General features: G+C 42.0%; 1 protein-coding gene across 2 annotated transcripts in view; it reads left to right on the forward strand.

Moving 5' to 3' along the window:
- The window catches only part of zdhhc17 (zDHHC palmitoyltransferase 17), a 34077-nt gene extending 15344 nt beyond the window's left edge, over positions 1-18733 (forward strand). Inside the window, exons 6-18 of one of the 2 annotated variants that reach the window (XM_025899596.1) lie at positions 901-1045; positions 1363-1427; positions 2292-2454; positions 2608-2733; positions 3859-4001; positions 5296-5396; positions 11583-11707; positions 12320-12382; positions 12485-12578; positions 14360-14443; positions 14545-14702; positions 14846-14940; positions 15807-15945. In XM_025899596.1, coding sequence (XP_025755381.1) covers positions 901-1045; positions 1363-1427; positions 2292-2454; positions 2608-2733; positions 3859-4001; positions 5296-5396; positions 11583-11707; positions 12320-12382; positions 12485-12578; positions 14360-14443; positions 14545-14702; positions 14846-14940; positions 15807-15945 — 1501 coding nt within the window. Of the gene's footprint in view, positions 1-900; positions 1046-1362; positions 1428-2291; positions 2455-2607; positions 2734-3858; positions 4002-5295; positions 5397-11582; positions 11708-12319; positions 12383-12484; positions 12579-14359; positions 14444-14544; positions 14703-14845; positions 14941-15806 lie in introns of both variants that reach the window. The other variant, XM_003449790.5, reaches the window with a different exon arrangement.
- Positions 18734-18736: the final 3 nt, after the last annotated feature.

Raw genomic sequence — 18736 nt, forward strand, 5'->3', positions numbered from 1 at the left:
TCAACAATGCTAGAGCTTCACTCGAACAAACATTTGTGAACTTGAGCCAAATCTATTCTTTTTTCTTTTTTAACTTTAGTGTTAGATAATCGATATTTAACAGAGTTAAATATCGATTTTTAACAGAGTTAAATATCGATTTTCTTTGTAATGACCACTAATAACAAGGAAGAGCTCACATGACATCCACACCTCCTTTTCACATGTAGACAGGGGGGCTGAAGCTGTCTCCTCATGAATTATTGATGGATTTAACGACAGGCATCCGCACCGTCACTGCTACACTGACACCAAGGAGTCGTGTGTCACCCTCCGCTTTGACCCCCAAACCGCCTCCATAGCCTCCTCTCCAGCGCCCAGTAACCTTAAAAAGGCCCCCAGCCTCCTCAGTCTGGATGACCTCACCATAATAAGCAAATAACAGTCACGCTTTTGTGCAGGGAAACCGATACACACTTTAACTCTCTCAGGCAATAAAGTTAAACTGAAGCTGTGAATTTCTGTCATTTTCACCTGTAGTTTCTCAAATCTTTATTGCCCTTTCTGGGACGTTTACATCATAGACGGTGTTGGTCATAAAAAGCCAGTTTTAAAATCCAATATACTGTATGCAGTAAAAGCATGCAGCCACCATAGAAATAAAATGATAAGAACAGACAGGCAGTCAGCCTCAAGGCTTCATCAATCATGTGAGGGCCATTTGAGACTGTAGATTTTTACCTTGGTCACCAACTTAAAGCAAGTAAGGAAACCTGGGCCTCTAAATGACTGGTCGTTTTATCTTGTGCATGCTAACAGCTGTTTTTATTTGTTAGTTTCCCTAGCTGTGGAATAAAACTTCAAGATCAGTTTGTGCGTCTTTTGTAAATGATCTCTTTATTGTGTGTTTATCTTTTCTAGACAAGGCCATCTATCTATGGTGGTGCAGCTCATGAAATATGGTGCTGACCCATCTTTGATCGATGGCGAGGGCTGCAGCTGCGTCCATTTGGCCGCCCAGTTCGGCCACACTTCCATCGTGGCCTACCTCATTGCCAAAGGACAGGTAGAGAACACAAACGCTGCAGCTCAGTATTTTCACAAGAGTGAATGTGCTTTTGTGGATTTTTCTGGCATATTTTTAAAAGTCTTGTTGCTGCCAGTGTGAGATACACAGTAACATATATCCTTCCGCTGGTTTGCGTTCTGGTCTGTGACATGTGTGGTTTTGTTTGTTTGTTTTTTTAAAGCCACTCTGAGAGTAGTCTGTATTTTAATAATGCCAGTTCTCTCCATCAGGGGGAGCCTTATTGCCTCTCTTTTGCCTCTCCATGGCTTCTTCAGCTTCTTCAGATGTGGTAATTTGTCTTTCCTCTGTAACAGGATGTGGACATGATGGATCAGAACGGCATGACTCCTCTAATGTGGGCGGCTTACAGGACACACAGGTGTGTTTGTTTTAAATGTCTGTTTTTACTTTGCATCTTTAAATTTGTCCCATCTTTATCTAATCCACAATTATGTCCAAACAGTTTATTTTAACTGGCAACACTTCACTGGTTTGTATTCCCAAATTTATTGAGGTCTTTTACAGATTGATGTCAGGGAAGCTCTGTAACAGGACAATGGCCCTAAACATCAAACTAAACCCACCACAGAATGAATCCAGACTGAGAAAATGTGTCTTTTGGAGAGAGCCCCATTAGGAAGAGAGTCATCTCGGAGAGCTGTTGACATCAGACGTCCTTAGAATACGCTCCCAGAGATGCTAGTGTGCTCTTATTGCTGCTGAAGGAGGTCTGCACAGTTATTAAAGCCAAGAATTTCCACTAGCAGTGTAATAAAGTTCAGTAAAACCACAGAAGATTCTAATTGTTTCTGTGTTTTCTTGTGTACTTGTGGCTTATATTAAGATTTTTCTTAATATTAAGATTTTTCCCCCAATCAATTGAGGATTGCATACTTTCCCTTACCGCTGTAATTTACCACTGACAAGATATGTTCTTCTATAGTAGAACTTAGAGTTAGTTCTAGTATTTAATAAATATATACACACTGGTCACACAAAGGTGGGTTTTTTTATGTTGCTACTCAACTTCATATGAATATTCCCTAATCAGCTGTTTTTCTGGGATTTTGCAATTTAACTTCGCGGTTCATATAGAAGGAAATGGTTGCAATGTAGCAGCGCGAAGGTTTCATGATTAGGAAGTGTGTAAATAAAACCATTTTTCTATGAAGAGCCTGTTTGTAAGATGCCCGTTTACTTTAGTTTGACTCATCTTGCCTGGATCTCTTCCTCTGTGTGACAGTGTGGATCCCACCCGGCTGCTACTCACCTTCAACGTGTCTGTCAACCTGGGTGACAAATATCACAAGAACACGGCGCTGCACTGGGCCGTGCTGGCCGGCAACACCACCGTCATCAGCCTGCTGCTGGACGCCAACGCTAACGTCGATGCACAGAACATCAAGGTAAGCCACGGTTCTGTGAATCAGCGTCTCCCTGTAACCATGCCAGGCTGTTAGCCAGGATGGCACCCTCTTCTGGATCTTCTTTCAGTGCGCACACAGCTAAAATATGTCTTGTAAATGTATGCAGCAGCTGTTCTTTTTATTATTTTTCAGGGTGAAACACCACTCGATCTTGCCAAGCAAAGGAAGAACGTTTGGATGATCAATCACTTACAGGAAGCACGGCAGGCCAAAGGCTACGACAGCCCGTCCTACCTGAAGAGACTGAAGATGGACAAGGTAGAAACACAGACATGGTTACACTAGCCAGAAACCAAGCGCAGAGGCTTTGTGATTAAGTGAAAGGCACAGCATCAATGCTACACAAAAAACGATTATCATTATGTAGCAGTCCAAGTCGGATTTGAAGAATAAAGTTTAGACAGGTCCAGCTGTCTAAACTTTGCCATTAAAGCTCTTTCATCTTTTCATTTCCAACAGACATGCTCAGACCAGCCTGCTCAGACTTAGCCTCTTTCTGCACTGCCACAGCATGTCTGCAGTTGCTAGAAAGTCAGATCTGTTACGATGCGTCATCATGGTCATTCACTTCCATCGTGATAAAGAACCTTTTTCTGATCAAAGTCTGAGCTTGACTGAGCCTGAATGCTTGAATGTGTGGGATGTGTTAAGTGGGCGTTAAAGTCAGAGTAACCTATGTCTGTGGTTAATAATTCCCACTCTCATAGAAGATACGGACTTTTTTTTTTCTTTCTCTGGAGAGATTTTTTAGAACAGTAATTATTATTAACAGTGCTTAAAATTCAGTTGAACTCTGCTTTCATTTTTCTGTTTCCATCTTTCCAACTGTCTCCCTGGATACTCTTAGCTAATTAAGGTAAATTAGACAGAAATCTAAAACACAAACAAACTGTGAATATGTTTATAGATTTGAGAAGTAGAAGATAAAACTCACCATCCCATTTTGGGGTGTCCACATTAGTCCAGCCTTTAGTTTCAGGCTGTGTGCTGTAGTGAGCTTTAGTTGTAGGTTTAGTTGTGAAATGCAGCTAACTTGATTAAATTGCTGCTTGAAATTGAGATATTTGCCATGGAAACCATTTTTTTTTTTTTACCTTTTGGTCTAAAAGGCTTTAAAATTATGGAAAATATCAATGGAGATTAAAAAAATCTGGTCAGGCTATCAATATGGATTCATTATGCAACCCAGGATCAAAAGGTCTTATGCATTTTTGTCAACATCAACTATCAAGGAGAGGGTCAAAGGACTTGCAGCTTTGAGTGGTATAAACAGACAGTTAATTGAAAAATACTTTTTGAAATCGTGTCATCTGTCAGAAAAGTCAAACTGACCATTTCTCCCTCCCCCTCATTGTCCCGTCCACATGTCTTCTGCTCCTGCAGGAGTTCAGGCAGAAGGTGATGCTGGGAACGCCCTTCGTGGTCATCTGGTTAGTTGGTTTCATCGCTGACCTGGACATCGACTCCTGGCTGATAAAGGGCGTCATGTATGCTGGTGTCTGGGTTGCAGTGCAGTTCCTCTCCAAGTACGTCTCAATCACAGCAGTACAGAGATTACTAAAGAGATTATTACATCATATTTAGCACATTTGTTATCATTGGGTAATTTTGTACATTTAAATGTTGGTTGATTAGATCTCAAGTGGCCTCAACTGTTGTAGTTGAACAGGATCACCTGAGGTGGATTTAGGAGAAAAAGTTTAACTGGATTTTTTTTGCTCATAACTGTTTCTGTTCTGCTTTTAGTTTTTCACACCACAGGAAACATTGTTATCTGCTAAAGATTCACACTCAGTCAAACACCTGACAAGGATGTGTCATTTTTAATAATCAAATAGAAATGTGTGTTGCACTAGGATGAGGAAAAATCTGTCTGTAGAGTTTAGTGTGGCCATCGCGCACACCTAAGTGTCCTCACACTGCACATGAAGAGAACATTATCACAACTTGACACAGATTTGTGGCGATCGTGGCTCAAGAGTTGGCAGTTCGTCTTGTAATCGGAAGGTTGCCAGTTCGAGCCCCGGCTCGGACAGTCTCAGTCATTGTGTCCTTGGGCAAGACACTTCATCTACCACCTACTGGTGATGGCCAGAGGGGCCGATGGCGCGATATGGCAGCCTCGCTTCTGTCAGTCTGCCCCAGGGCAGCTGTGGCTACAACTGTAGCTTGCCTCCACCAGTGTGTGAATGTGAGAGTGAATGAATAGTGGAATTGTAAAGCACTTTGAGGGTCTCGAAAAGCGCTATATATAAATGCAATCCATTATTATTATTATTAGATTCATCTCTGTCGCATTCTTTTTCAAATGCTCGGCCCCTTCTCCATGCACACATACACACAGACACTATGTTACTCATTGTTTAATCCCCATTACCACCACCATCTGGGCCTGTTGGTAGGGTTCACTGTGCCTTGCTGTTAGCTCTCTGGCTACAATAACATTCATCATCCATGGTGTCAGCTTCATATTTACTGACAATCTTGGAATTCTTACTTGGTTTAACAAATAGTTGTGTGGTAAATGCTGTTGAGTCAAGCTGCAGTTTGTCATCAGCTAATGGCTTCATTTATTTTTGGGGCTGTCTGACTGCAGCATAGAGAGATGAACCGTCATACTTCCTTGAGTCCATATGTGGTCAAAAGAGCAGGGTTAAATGTGTCATTCAGGGCCAAAGTTGTGACTAAGTGGGACAATCCAGTCTAGCAACAGTGAATGCATCATGCTGATGTGTTAAAGGTTTGCACAAATAGCATTCATGGAAAGTGTAGTGAGGTAGTGCCGCCTACTGCTAAACAGCTTCTCTTCTCTCTTTGTAGGGCTTTTTTTGACCACTCCATGCACAGCGCTCTCCCTCTGGGAATCTACCTGGCGACCAAGTTTTGGATGTACACCACCTGGTTTTATTGGTTCTGGAATGATATCCTTTTGTTTTGTTCGTGGACTCCACACTACCCAATGCACCAAATATCAAAGGAACTTAAATTAGAGCACCAAGACAGCCTGCCTTTACAGGGTCATGCTCATTGAAAACATATTCAGGAGGACGGAATCAGCAATTTTTGTAAGAAGGGTAAAAACAAAGCTCAGTAAAACTGGAAACCTGATAGGTCATCACTGTGACATTGTTGACAGTGACAAAAGAGGAGTAAATGGGAGTGATTCAAACAGCTGTCTAAAGCAAAAAAAATAGAAATGTAATAAAATAATGTAGATGATTTCATGTTCTGGAGTTAAAAACACTTCTATAAACACTTTCTGTGATGAGCCGCTTTGCGAGTACATCAGTCTTTGCTCTCTCTGAGGAAAATTTAGTATCACTCACAATATCCGTGCAAAAAAAGTGTAAAAACTGTTTTCGGAGCAGAAAGCAGTGATATTATTTGGAGATGGTCTCAAACAGAAAACTTTCCATGAACAGCTATGTTGAATTAACTCGTGTGTAGTTTTGGACTTTAGCCGATTTAAGAGTCTTTTGCAGAGACACTGCTTTATTATCAGCACCGTCAGCATCTTGATTTATGGATAAGTCATGCTGCAAAGACCCTTTCATGAATCAGTCATACATACGAGTACATGTTTTGTAAATGTGATTGCTGGGTGTGGAGGATCTTGTAGAATAAACCTTATACTTTTGGCAGAAGCTAACTAAAGATTAAAAATTGCTTGTGTGAGCAGGTTACAGAGCAGTAAGTTAGAATAAAGGTGCGGTCAGAGGAGAGATGTTTATGCAAAGAGCAGAAGGAGCTGATTGAAGATACATGAACAAGTAGAATCATAAAGCTCGAGCGTGTCTAAATGAAGGAGCTCCTTAGTTTTCTGCAGCTCTGTGTTAATATTTGTGAGAGCGTGTAGGGTAGCAGCTGGTAGGTGAAGGCTAACAGAGAGAGTGCCTGTTGCTCCCAGCACGGCTGCTTTCACTTTTTTTTTTTTTTTTAAATCAGTGAAAGAATTGGCTTTCTGTTCCGAAGCTGCTAATTGCAGGAAATGAAAGCGGAGGTCTCGTTTGTGGACGGCATTTAATTTTCTGCCTCGTTGCTCCCCTAATGGGAAGGGAGAGCAGGATACCTTTGGCCTGAGTTTATTGAAAAAGATAATGCTGCTCTGAAGATCGTTTGGGTTATTTTTTTAAAATGCTGCTGGTGTCCTCGGCAGATTTCTCATGCATGTTTGGTGCACTTTGATTACATTAACCATATATTGATGACACAGCTCTATTACAGCAGCAGACAAGCTCTTGAGCTGCCAGCTTAGCATGTGTGCATTCATCTTGAAAAAGGTTTGCTGGTGATACATTGTGTTCGCACAACCAAAATAAGCCCTTTGAAAGATTTCAGATTTAACCATAAATCGATATGCAGTGAGATGTCTCTTCTGCTTATTCAGGTGAAGGGCATGCTGATTCATGTCCCAGAGTGTGTAGGCAGGTCAGCTTTTCTTGTGCAGCGCTGCAGAGTGTGCTATGTCTGCTGGAAACCGGTCAGCCTGTCACCCGGGTGGACAGGTCTTGTCAAGTAGAGTGCTTGTTTTATACATCAGTACTCAGAATGTTTCTAATCTCATATTTATGGAAATGAAGTGGTGTGCTCCCGAGAACACTGGGGTGGCTGTAGCTCAGGTGGTAGAGCAGGTCAGCTACTAACCGGAAGGTTGGTGGTTCGATCCCAGGCTTTACCAGTCTGCATGCCAAATATCCTTGGGCAAGATACTAACCCCATGTTGCTCTCCGATGCATCTATGTGAATGTGTATGAATGTTAGACAGTAAGCACTTAACAGTTTAGATAAAGTGCTTGTGTGATTGGGTGAATGATCTAGTTGTATAAAGCGCTTTGAGTGCTCAGAGTAGAAAAGCGCTATATAAGAACCAGTCCATTTACCATCATTTATAACTAGAACTTAATGATACATTTAATGTCACTGTTTACACTGCTGCATAGCAACAGCAGGAGACACAGAAAGGTTTTAATTAAGCATTTCTCTGATGCTGTTTACTAAAAGAAAATGAAGGTTAAGGATGAGCTGGATGTATTGTTTGCCCACATGTGTAAAAGTGTTTAAAGCTACTCAAAGCATGTCTTGAATGTTTTCTCAAAAGCTTGCCATAAGCCCTTGCTGCTATAAGAGACTAACAGCCACAGTTTTAGCCAGTCTTTCCTGGACTTTCTAACAATTTCATTGTTTTCAGTCTTTTTAATGCACAAAAAGGGGTACAAGTAGACATTCATCTCCATATTTGAGGAAGAAAGTTTAATGAAAGCAGGTTTCAAAATAAGCCAGATCAACCATAAAGTCCATTTAGTGTGACATTTTTGCATTACTAGAGGCAGAAAGTAGCAGCTGATATACAGTATATCAATGTGAAACCGACATGTCTTCACTCCACTGTCTTGCTTCACCCAGCTCTTATTCCTGTTATTTATGCAACTGTGGTGGACGGAGATCAATTCAGATTTTCCAAAAAATGAGTTTAACATTGATGGGTAACTCATCTCTTATCAAATCCCTCGCCCATATGCTTGTCAGAAAGTTGTTCCAGCTCTATCTAGCACTTTGTTTAAGGCGTACTCGAATGTCCTCTTTGTATTTTTCAGACTGTGCTGTCAGGGGAGGCATTGGCTTACCCTCTCTCACCTTGCAGGGCCCGGTTAAACAAATCGCGCACTGAGGCCCTGCACTGGAGGTTGGACGACTCCCCAGCTTCATGCATGCCTGCAGCTCAGATGAACTTGTTTTGAACTTTGACGTCTCCCCACCCCCACCTACCTGCTGATGCTGTGGGGAAATGCACAGATTCACACATAGACTTGTAATAAGCAGGCAGTAAAAATATTAATGCACAGAATTTGACAGAAACAGTTTGACAGACACGTTGCACACCTTTCTTCTTCCTCCCAGGTTTAAACTAAGAGTTCTGACCCACTTTCTGCCATTGTGAGTATATTATTGTTCTCAGGCCTGCTGTTGAAATGGGATCAAGTGACGTGGGTGGAGCTCTGTAAGAGCACGTTTAAGTCTTTTCCAGACTTGGATCATATTTTCCTCAGTACTAAGAAGGAAAAGAAGGGAAGACGTTTCTCATAAGTGGATTTCGAGCAGGTGAATGTCTGAAAACTGCTCAAGTATGACATTGAAATGGAAGGAGAGTATAGAGACTTGTGGCAGTCATGCAGATTTGTATTTAATCAGTATGACTATGCACCATTTATCCTGCACTTGCTTAATTATACATCCTCTGCATGCTGTCATTGGTGACATGTATGACTCTGGGAAACCTCTTTCTCAGCTTCTGTGTCAGCTGCCTTTCCACCGCCGAGGCCTTGTAAAGAAAAATGGCTGCTGTGGGGACATGCTGACCATCACTCCCCAAGGAAGCATTGAGACCCATTTGTCTGAGGATTGGCATTGATCACCGGCCCCTTTTCAGCATCTCCACTAGTCATTGAGTTAGTAGACCAATTATGCGGTTCAGAGAGTATTTAACTTAGCGGGTAATCTCAGAGGGCGCAGTATCAGCACCCAGGTCTTTACAGAGACACTTGTGAAGATCAATGTGCTCTAAGGGATGTATAGGCCTCTATCGCTTAGTGGGTGCAGTCGTGAAGGTGCTGGTGGGTTTTTCTCACAAACAAAAACCACAGTGATCATAGTGTTTCTTCATAGCTGCTTACAATACTGATTTCCTGCTGATCTCTGTTATCCTGAACCCTTATTGCCACTTCAGTGTTGTCAGTTAGGAGGTTTGGTGTAACCTGTCACGTCTCTTATTCACATGCAGCGTTATTTGACAGAAGATTCCAGAGTTCAGCATGAAATGTTTGGTGTGCATCCTCTGTGTCCAACACTTAACTGAAGAAAAAAAAAAAGGATCAAGTTGTGCAACTGTAGCCAATATTTGAGTCAGAAGATGATACAGCTTAGATGGTTACAATAAACGTGCTTTTTTTGAAGGCCAGTAAAAAGGCCAAGCTCTCTCTTCTGGTTAATGTGTCTAGCTTGTGGCTAGAACTGCCGTTCTCTGTTCGGTCCATATTTCATGTACCAACTTTTGGGTCAATTGCAAATTAAATTATTGTTTTTCAGTCAAGTTTGGGATTTTGAAATAGGGGATTCTAACCAAATTCTGACCAAGCCAGGGGTAGTTCTGACTGAGAAACTGAGCAATGCTCGCACAGCAGTGAATTTTCAGCCACAGCATGTCAGCTGAAAATTCACCACTACTTTATTGCTTGTTTTAGTGTAAACAGAAAATGATTTGGACCATAAACTATTTAGGAAAATGTTTATTAAGGTCATAAAGGAAGTAAGAGAGTAATTTTTTCATAGGCTTCTCTGCACTTAGGCATCTTTTTACAGCCAGAAGAGTCGCCCCCTGCAGGCCTCTAGAAAGAATGTAGGCACTTTTCAAAGCCATAGCAACAGTTCTGTGATGTATCCTGGCGACTTTGCTGATCCTTTGACTTTTCCTGGCATCAGTGTGAAGCTCACATGAAATCCTTGATACATATTAAATTTGCTTCAGGCGTTCAGGCTCCTCTCTGCTCATTTTCAGGTTTAGATCTTGGTAGATGGCTACATACCTGCACAACTCAAAATATTCCCATCAGCCTCAGTGCAGCTGTGGTCATGAAGTTAACTAATTTTACCAGATATTAGTGGCGCCATCATGTAGTAGTATACACCTTAACCTAACAACCAAACGATCCTGTGTTTGGTCCCCGGTGGTGACAGATCTCTTGGAGGTTGTGGCAGGAAGGGCATCTGCCAAATCAAACACGGTGGTCCACCCTCTGTGGTGACCCCCTGTGAATAAAGGAACAGCCAAAAGAAGCTTTCTTTCTAGTCAGCAGTTACTGTAAACTAAGATGTTGAACAAGTAGTTAGCAAAACTAGGTTATTGGTTATAGAATCTCTTCTTTCTGAATGCCTTAACAGACTGATACTTTATTGTGGAAATCAGCTAGCTACCAAATCTAGGATCTCTGTACATTTGGCTTATAGTACACTTGAGTTAGAATCAGTTCAGATGTTTCAATTTCCTGAATGTGATTTCAGCACATAAATGCAACACACTTGCCACCTTTTAGAAGGATCACCGTGATGTTAAGCACAGTTAATGTGCCGTTAATGGGCATCACAGTCACTAGTGTGAGGCCAGTTACACCAATTAAACCAGCTGCTATGAAAGAGTGTTTATATCTATAGACTGAAAATCATTTGGCTGTAGTTTGTTGAATCACTTTCTGCTTCATGCTTTAGTCTTGGTCTGAATTTTTTGGTACTTTTTCACATCTGCATGTCACTCCAGGTGTTTCTCAGACACAGAGGTGAGTATTTGGCAGTTTGGACTTAACAGTGTGACTCTGCTGTTTTCTCTGGGATTCAGCTGAGTCATGCACACCTGCAAAGCTGACTTAGACTGCAGCCAAAAGCTGGCACAGCGCATACTGTCTACGGGTAAACACAGGACCGTGAAACAGGCTGCTGATTTGCGTATTTGAAGAGGAATAGAGCATCTCTGTTATGATGAACTGGCCTTACATACTCTTAGATCGATGTGTTAACCCAGTTATGTAATAACTCTGATTCTCTGTGAAATACATTAACTGTTTAAATCAGTTGAGAGCGGGAAATTAAGCTGCTATGAGCTGCTTTGACAGGCTGACGCTCCCTCTTTAGCTTGGGCGGGTGGAGATGAGACAGAGCTGCTCCCTGCGTCACAGTTCACCTCGTAGTCAAGCTGCTATGATGAGAGAAAGTCCAACTCAGGCTGCCGTCAGTGTAGTAACACTTCCTGAAGCAACAGATCGGGCCGGGTGTTTCTATTCTCTTGCACAATAATGCAGTAGTTTCCAGGGAAAGTAAATTCCACGCTGCTTCTCTTATAACTCAGGAATGTGAATCATTTCCAGCTTAGAATGGGTTTCAAACAGTTTGCTGATAAAGTGTTACATCTCCAACTAGATAAATGTGTCTAGACGTGGCTTAAGCGCGATACTGTTTCTTATCGCCTTCATCGGCCACCGGGGCTGTTACACTGGTTTAAACCAAGGAGCTCACTGTTAAGTAACAAATGGAATCCTGTCTTCTTCCTTGACCTCATGCACATCTCCCCTTTGCCACCGTCCACGTGCCCTTCCTCATTAACACCCTGGCTCTGTTCTACAACTTTGGTAAATCCTGGAAGTCTGATCCAGGAATCATCAAAGCATCCGAGGAGCAGAAGAAAAAGGTAAAACCTGTTATTTATTTATTTTTTGGTGTATTTCACAGAGAGGCTGTTCTTGTGGACTGAGCTTAGTGTTTGTTTTGACGTGTTGGTGTATGCTGGCATGAGGGCTAATGTCTCTCTCTTCCTCTCATTATCACACACTAATAGGAGACAACAGAGGCTCTTCTTCTTATCGGGCCCCACATCCCCATCCTGTGATTGATGAGAGCTAAATTTACCCTGCATTGTTAGCACAGTGCAGCGGCTGGGCAGTCACCTCAGAACAAAGGCTACAAAGCCCTCTGTTCCCTGTGGAGGATCCCCGTCCAACTCTTGCTGTCCTTTGATGTCAAATTTTGAGATTTGTTGTTAAAGCAAGCTGATAAAACACAAGAGGAACAACATTAGCTAACACAGGAACTGGGCCGTAAAAAGAAAGGCATTGAAATTGAATTGAGATCTTAAATTCATATAAGCCTTTGTCACAATTCACTGTGAGTCAGCCAAGCTTCCAGTGTGAGCATTCAGCCTCAGCTTGGTCTTGTGTTGCAATGCCAAAGATGAATTTCTAGGGTTTTCATTCTCTTCCTCTCTCTCTCTTTTTTTTTTTTTTTTTTTTTTTACCCTCCTCAGACAATTGTGGAGCTTGCAGAGACAGGCAGCCTGGATCTGAGCATATTCTGCAGCACCTGTTTGGTAAAACTCTTTTGTTTGTTTGTTTGTTTTTGCCCCCAAGCAAACTGTAACTTCCAGCAAAACGGATAACGCTAAAGACGTATCATTTGTTTTTCCCCGCAGATACGGAAGCCCATTCGGTCCAAACACTGCGCCGTGTGCAACCGCTGCATTGCCAAGTTTGACCACCACTGTCCCTGGGTGGGGAACTGTGTGGGTATGTTAAGAAACAGCACTGCAGATTTACAAGGATCACAACAGCACATGCACTTCCAAAGAGCTCATGTTTTTCCTCCCCACATTCACCGCTGTCTTTTTTCATTGTGTTTTATAAAAGCTACAGCTAAGCTGTTCTGACTGAAGGCTCTGCGTTCAATTTACTCTGCTGCCGCACAACAGAGAGCCAAATAAATGTATATATGTTTTTACTGCAGGAACACTAGCAGGGCCCTAGTGTAGATTGCTTTAAGGTTAGAGTTAATGCCCAGCCAGTAAGACAAATAAACAAGCAGGTAATAATTTGTCATAGAAAGTAAAGAACCTGTAAAAACAAGAGTCGAGGCAACAATGACGAATGGTTTAATGACAGGCTGCAGGAAATGAAGAGGAGCACAAAGCAAACCAGCCTTAAAATGAAGTGCTATTGGAAAGTATGTGTGCTGAGGACTGTGGTGTGAAAAGCAGCATGTAGACAATAGGGGAAGGAAGGCGCGGCAGAGGGCTTGTAACACTTTGAAAGCATTCAATTCAATTCAATTCAATTTTATTTATATAGCGCCAAATCACAACAAAAGTCGCCTCAAGGCGCTCAAGCATGCGGTCAGAATGAAGCTTTAAAGTGAGCAAACAGTCTGAACAAACAGTAGGTCCCTCCTCCTGACAGTCCTCTCAGCCTGCTGGCACCACAGAGCTCATAAATCCAGTCAATACAATTATATACACTGAAGTGAATATTACTAATATTAAAATATTGTATTTTTACCCAAAAACTGCTGCGCAACTGTAGCGCAACAAATCATACAACATGTCTGCACACCCCCAAGTTAATGAATGTTTTCCTGCACAATAAAACTGGGTCCTTAAATCCTGAAGTAAAATAATTCGATTTTTTGATTAAACAAATGTGACCAGTAATGTTAGCTGTGCCAAGCTAATGTGTCATATTGTGTGTAAGCTCCACTTTTGGCCCATTGTGAAGTCTCTCTCTGAACACTGGAATAGGTTATTTAAGGTTATTTTAAAGTCTGTCCTACTGAAATATGTGATTCTCATCAACATTTCATGCACGGGCACTCAGGATGGTATACATGTAGGTTGGAAATCTATAAAAGCAATCAGATGATGTACCATGTCTCTGCTGGTCCATCCATCCACATTTTAAAGTTGTTAAGAAGTCTTTTAACAACATTTAACTAGTTAAAACCTGCAGATATGTGTGCAAAACCTTCAGTAAAAATGTAGCTGAACTTCAAGAAAAAAGGATGAACAGCACTGATATTTTTTTGTTTAGCACATGCCAAAGTTTCCTTGATCTCTGTAGAGAGTCAGAGTCCAGTATTTGGCAAAAGTCTGGGTTAGAGTCGATGTCAGACTGTTATCTACACAGATACAGTCCATCTTCATTTCAGAGAGAGTCAAGTGGATCAGACTGCTCTTTATTGTCCAGCACAGCACGAGTCCAACCAGGAACTTGGTGCTCAGAGAAGAAAGAGAGCTTAACCTGGAGCACAGGAAGTGTGGGTGAAAGTCAAGGTGCAATTTTGGGGAAGAACAGAGCCACGTGTGCATGAGCACCGATTATTCGAGTGACAGGGCAGAGTTTTAAGGGATAAGCTCAAATCAAGTAATCATGTTCTTAACTTGAAGCACTGCATTAATGAATGATGGGAATTACTTCTGCATTTCTCTGTTATCTAACCTTCAGTTCTGTTCAAACAATTAAACTGAGAACTGGACGTGTATCTCTGTAACATTAGGACGCTTGTTTCTTGTGTACAGGAAGTGGGAATCACCGCTACTTCATGGGTTACCTCTTCTTCTTGCTCTGCATGATCTGCTGGATGATGTACGGCTGTATCTCCTGTAAGCAGAACATACCACTTTTAAAAATGTTGCTCATTTCTCACGTCATTCCTGTTTCTCTGCTAACGCCTTTGGTTCTCCCTCGCTCCTCCCCCAATCAGACTGGAGGATCCACTGCGCCACCAGTTACGCCAAGGATGGTTTCTGGCTCTATCTGACACAGATCGCCTCCTGCTCCCCTTGGATGTTCTGGATGTTCCTCAACAGTGTCTTCCACTTCATGTGGGTGGCCGTGCTCATCATGTGTCAGCTCTATCAGGTACGAGTTTACGTTATGTGTACATTGTAAAAAGCAGAGAGGTGGTGTTGTGATATAAGTGAGAACAGCTGTAATCGCTTTGACTCTCAGTAGCGAGTTACGTGCTACATTGCGGCTCACCTCTTTGCTCTGACATCTTGTAGATCGCCGCTCTTGGAATCACCACCAACGAGAGGATGAACGCTCGGAGATACAAGCACTTTAAAGTTACAGCCACCTCCATCGAGAGCCCCTTTAAGTAAGCGACCTTCGTTCTCACCAGCTCACTGAAGCTGCAGCTGAGGTTAAACCATTGTCTCATCCAGCTTTGGAGCAAAGGATGCTTCTGCACAGTGAGGGGGGAAAAGGAGTTTGTGGTTGTCTTACATTCTTAAAAGTTTAATGACACCAACTTCTCCCAGCAGTGTTGTCTTTTTTAAACTCACTTCAGTGTAAGCATCATTTTAAATATTATTTCCAAAGAAACTATTGAGGGTGAGAAGCAGAGATTTTTTTATGCCAAAAAATGAAAAACAAGAAAACAGAAGCAGGGTTTTTTCTATATAGTGATTTCTTTCTAAAATGGACAATCAGCAGCTGTTCAGGTCAGTTTCTCGGCATTAAATTTCCACAAAAAAGTTAAAGATTTTTGGTTGTTAGTTGGTACCTAACAGGAAAATGCATCAATTTGAAATAAGGCAAAATAGATTCAGGACCTGTACTGAACTGATTAAGTTTAGGGGGAAAAAACATCTACATTTCTAAAAAGTACTGGCATATAGTCGAACACTAGATATTAGTACTAGATAGTGCGGGTAATTTCACTCAGATGTATCATTGTATTAAAATCGGAGGGTTGAATTTCTGATGTATAGATTTCATTGGTCAGGATCAGCTTAATTGGCCTGTATTTGTACACAGAAAAAGAATTAGGCTCTGTTTTTGTCTTTGATCTCAATGTACTTAACACAGCAGTATAGCATTTTTATACATGCAATGGTGCAGAGTGCAAATACGTTTGAATAAATTAATGAATAAATAGGGGGCAGATAACAGGCTACTATATGTGTATGTATAGAATGCTTAAGCTTGCAGCATTAATTCCCCTCTCATGTCTCTCTGTAGTCACGGCTGCATCAGAAACCTCATAGATTTCTTTGAAATCCGCTGCTGCGGCCTGATCCGGCCCGTCACGGTGGACTGGACCACACAGTACACAATAGAATACGACCAGACGTCTGGCTCGGGCTACCAGCTGGTGTAGAGGAGGAGTAAGAGGATGAAGAGGGAAGGGGGAGTGTGAGCAAAGCGTGGATAGATAAATGGAAGGATGACCCTCACTCTCCCTCTCCACCCCTCCTCTGGCGAGCATATCTGAGTGATGGCGTTCTCGTGAGCACCTGCTTTTTGGACCATCTCTCCCTCACTGATCAAACAACAACAACAACAACAAAAAAAGAATCAGCCAGGACTAGCATGCTGTTACGGGGCAACACCACACCCACCCCCTCCCCCTGGCCTTCACCACCACCACCTTTACTACTATTACTACTACTATTACTCTACCTTTGCCGCTGACCAACTCTCTTCCTCTCTTTTCCCGAGCTCTTTGGACGGTGCGTTGCTGCCAGGCACAAATGACAAGGAGAGAGGAATTACAAAACTTAAAAGCTCTTCTATCCGGAGACTCGACACTGCAGAAAAAGTAGAGCCACGAAGAGGCAACGCTGTTCTTTCCCCGTCCCCCACTCGATATCTTATTTATGGTGTCCCTGTCCGTGTGCCCCGTACATGTCTGTTTCTGATTGGTTCGGGCGCTCTGCCGTTCCTGTCACAACTAACTGTGGTGAAAGATAAAAGAAAGTTGTTTTTTTTAATATATACATGTATATGAAAAAAAAAAAGCAAGAAATCGTTTTAAAGTATGATAGAAATAAGGGAAATTCTTTTAAGGTCTTGTTTTTTGTGTTTTTTTGTTTTTATTCTGCACCGTGATGAGTTTCCAGCGGAGCTGATTATTTGCCAACCAGTGCTGAACTTGTCATAGGAGAGCGTTTGGTTAAAGGGAGCCGCTGCAGAAGTCCCACTTCTCACCTGCTCGAGTTAAAGCTGCTTTCCTCTCGAGACACAGGCTTAGTGCAAATAGGAGGGGTTTAACCCCAGAGTAGTTACTGTGCAGTAAGAACGCAGGATTGGGAGCACACGGAGAGCAACTCCTTCAGCGGCAACCGCTCTAGAAACGTGACAGAAACGATCCTACAGACAATGTGATACTATGTGAGGTATATTTATTTTCAAACTATTTATAGACAAAGTAACTATGTTCTAGCGCCATCATCTTTACATTTCAGATCAACTTAGCTGAGTAGGTTTTATGAGTTAAAAATGTTAAAAGGCGTGTGTACGTGTAGCTGTAGAAGATGGAGGGCAGAGACGTTTGCCTGCAAACCCCTGTAGGCGGCTACAGCAAGTGTATTTATTACCTGCAGAGTTTAAGAGAAGGCCGCGGGAGGACAGATGAGTTTACAAGAGTTTCATTCCGTGTGTTTTTCTTCAGAAGCTGTACAGTCTTATTTGTTTTGTTTGTTGTGTCATTTGTCTGCCTACATTATTGCACTGATATATTTTTTTTTAAGTTTGAATTTTTCTTTTTTTTAAATTTTGGCCATTACTGAACAGAAGCAGAGCTTCACGCCGACGCTTCCATTGTTTACACAGAAGGAAAAGGACGGCCCGCCTCACATCGCTTTATGTTCGGACCCCCGCACACGCAGCCTGCTCCACAGCAGCAGCAGGAGGATGACCTGAAATGTCAAGAATGTGCATCTGTACATAAACATCATCTCCCTCTGCTTTTTCTTTTCATCAGTGTTAGCCCAACAGTGCTCCTGGACCTTTTTTTTTTTTCTTTTCTTGCATTTGGGGGATTTCTTCCAAACAAGCCGAAAGGAGAAACTCGAGTGACTATACTCCAAGTGTATGACTGTAGCTTTTAGTGATGTCCGTCACTGCTGTCGATAGGCGTTTTAACTCTTAAGAAGCTCCACTGCATGTATGATGCTTGGGACAGCCGGGCTGTCGCTGTCCCTATCGTCGTCTTCTTCATGGTGACAGCCAAGCGAGCCCTGTGTCTGTATATAGTGAATGTTAAGTATTTGCAAGTACTTTCCTGCATTCTGTTCATTTGTCCTTTTTTAGGTTGCTTTCTCTCAAATCCAGTGTATTTAGTGAAAGTTGTCCTTCAGGTCGCCAGCTTTCCAATGGGACCCTCCCTGTGCAAGCGTGTAATATGTTTGAATGTTCCATTTTTTGTTTTATTTTATTTCTACCTTATATACCGCTGGGTTTGTTATTACCACTGGATGTACAAATTGTAAAGCAAAGACACTAGAGAACTAAGGCAGATGCCATTTTTGTTTTATTTTGGTTCTGTTTTTTAAAAGCTGAAATGTGATCATGCAATAGTTTTAAGGATAGAGGGAGGTTATATTATATGAAGGCCTCCAAAACTTTTGAGCCTAGTGTTTGCATCATCAGAATGGGACGGTTATGTCATCATTACACGTTTCAAGCCTCCATCTTTACTAACCGCTGATGTCACTGCTGCCCTATGAACATGACACACAGCAGCTTTGTTTTGTGTGCTTTAACGGTCAGAAGGCCCTAACCCAGCTGTACATTTCATATCAGTAACTAGCCTCTTGTGTTCTAATAATGCCTTTTAAGCGAACATAGATATATGTAGGCTAGTTTTGTTTTTTGTTTTTCTTTAGGGCAGTTCACCACTTCAGGCTCACACAGGACATGAATTCAAAGCCATCTCAGTCCTCACTAGTTCTTCCAGCAGCCTAAAAAGTCTCTTGTCTCCCCCGCCCCCTCCTCTCTCACCTTCACCATGTGGGATAGTAAAAGCAGAAAAAAAAGAAAGCACATAATCATCTCCAGTGCCTCTTTGCCCACCTCCAGACATCACTGTTACTCCGCTTCAGATGTAAACATATGGGCATGGTTCAGTTTTAATGGCTTTAATAATAAAATACAGTCAAATGTGACCT

The sequence above is a fragment of the Oreochromis niloticus genome, linkage group LG17, assembly GCF_001858045.2.
Source record: "Oreochromis niloticus isolate F11D_XX linkage group LG17, O_niloticus_UMD_NMBU, whole genome shotgun sequence".
Classification (NCBI taxonomy): Eukaryota; Metazoa; Chordata; class Actinopteri; order Cichliformes; family Cichlidae; genus Oreochromis; species Oreochromis niloticus.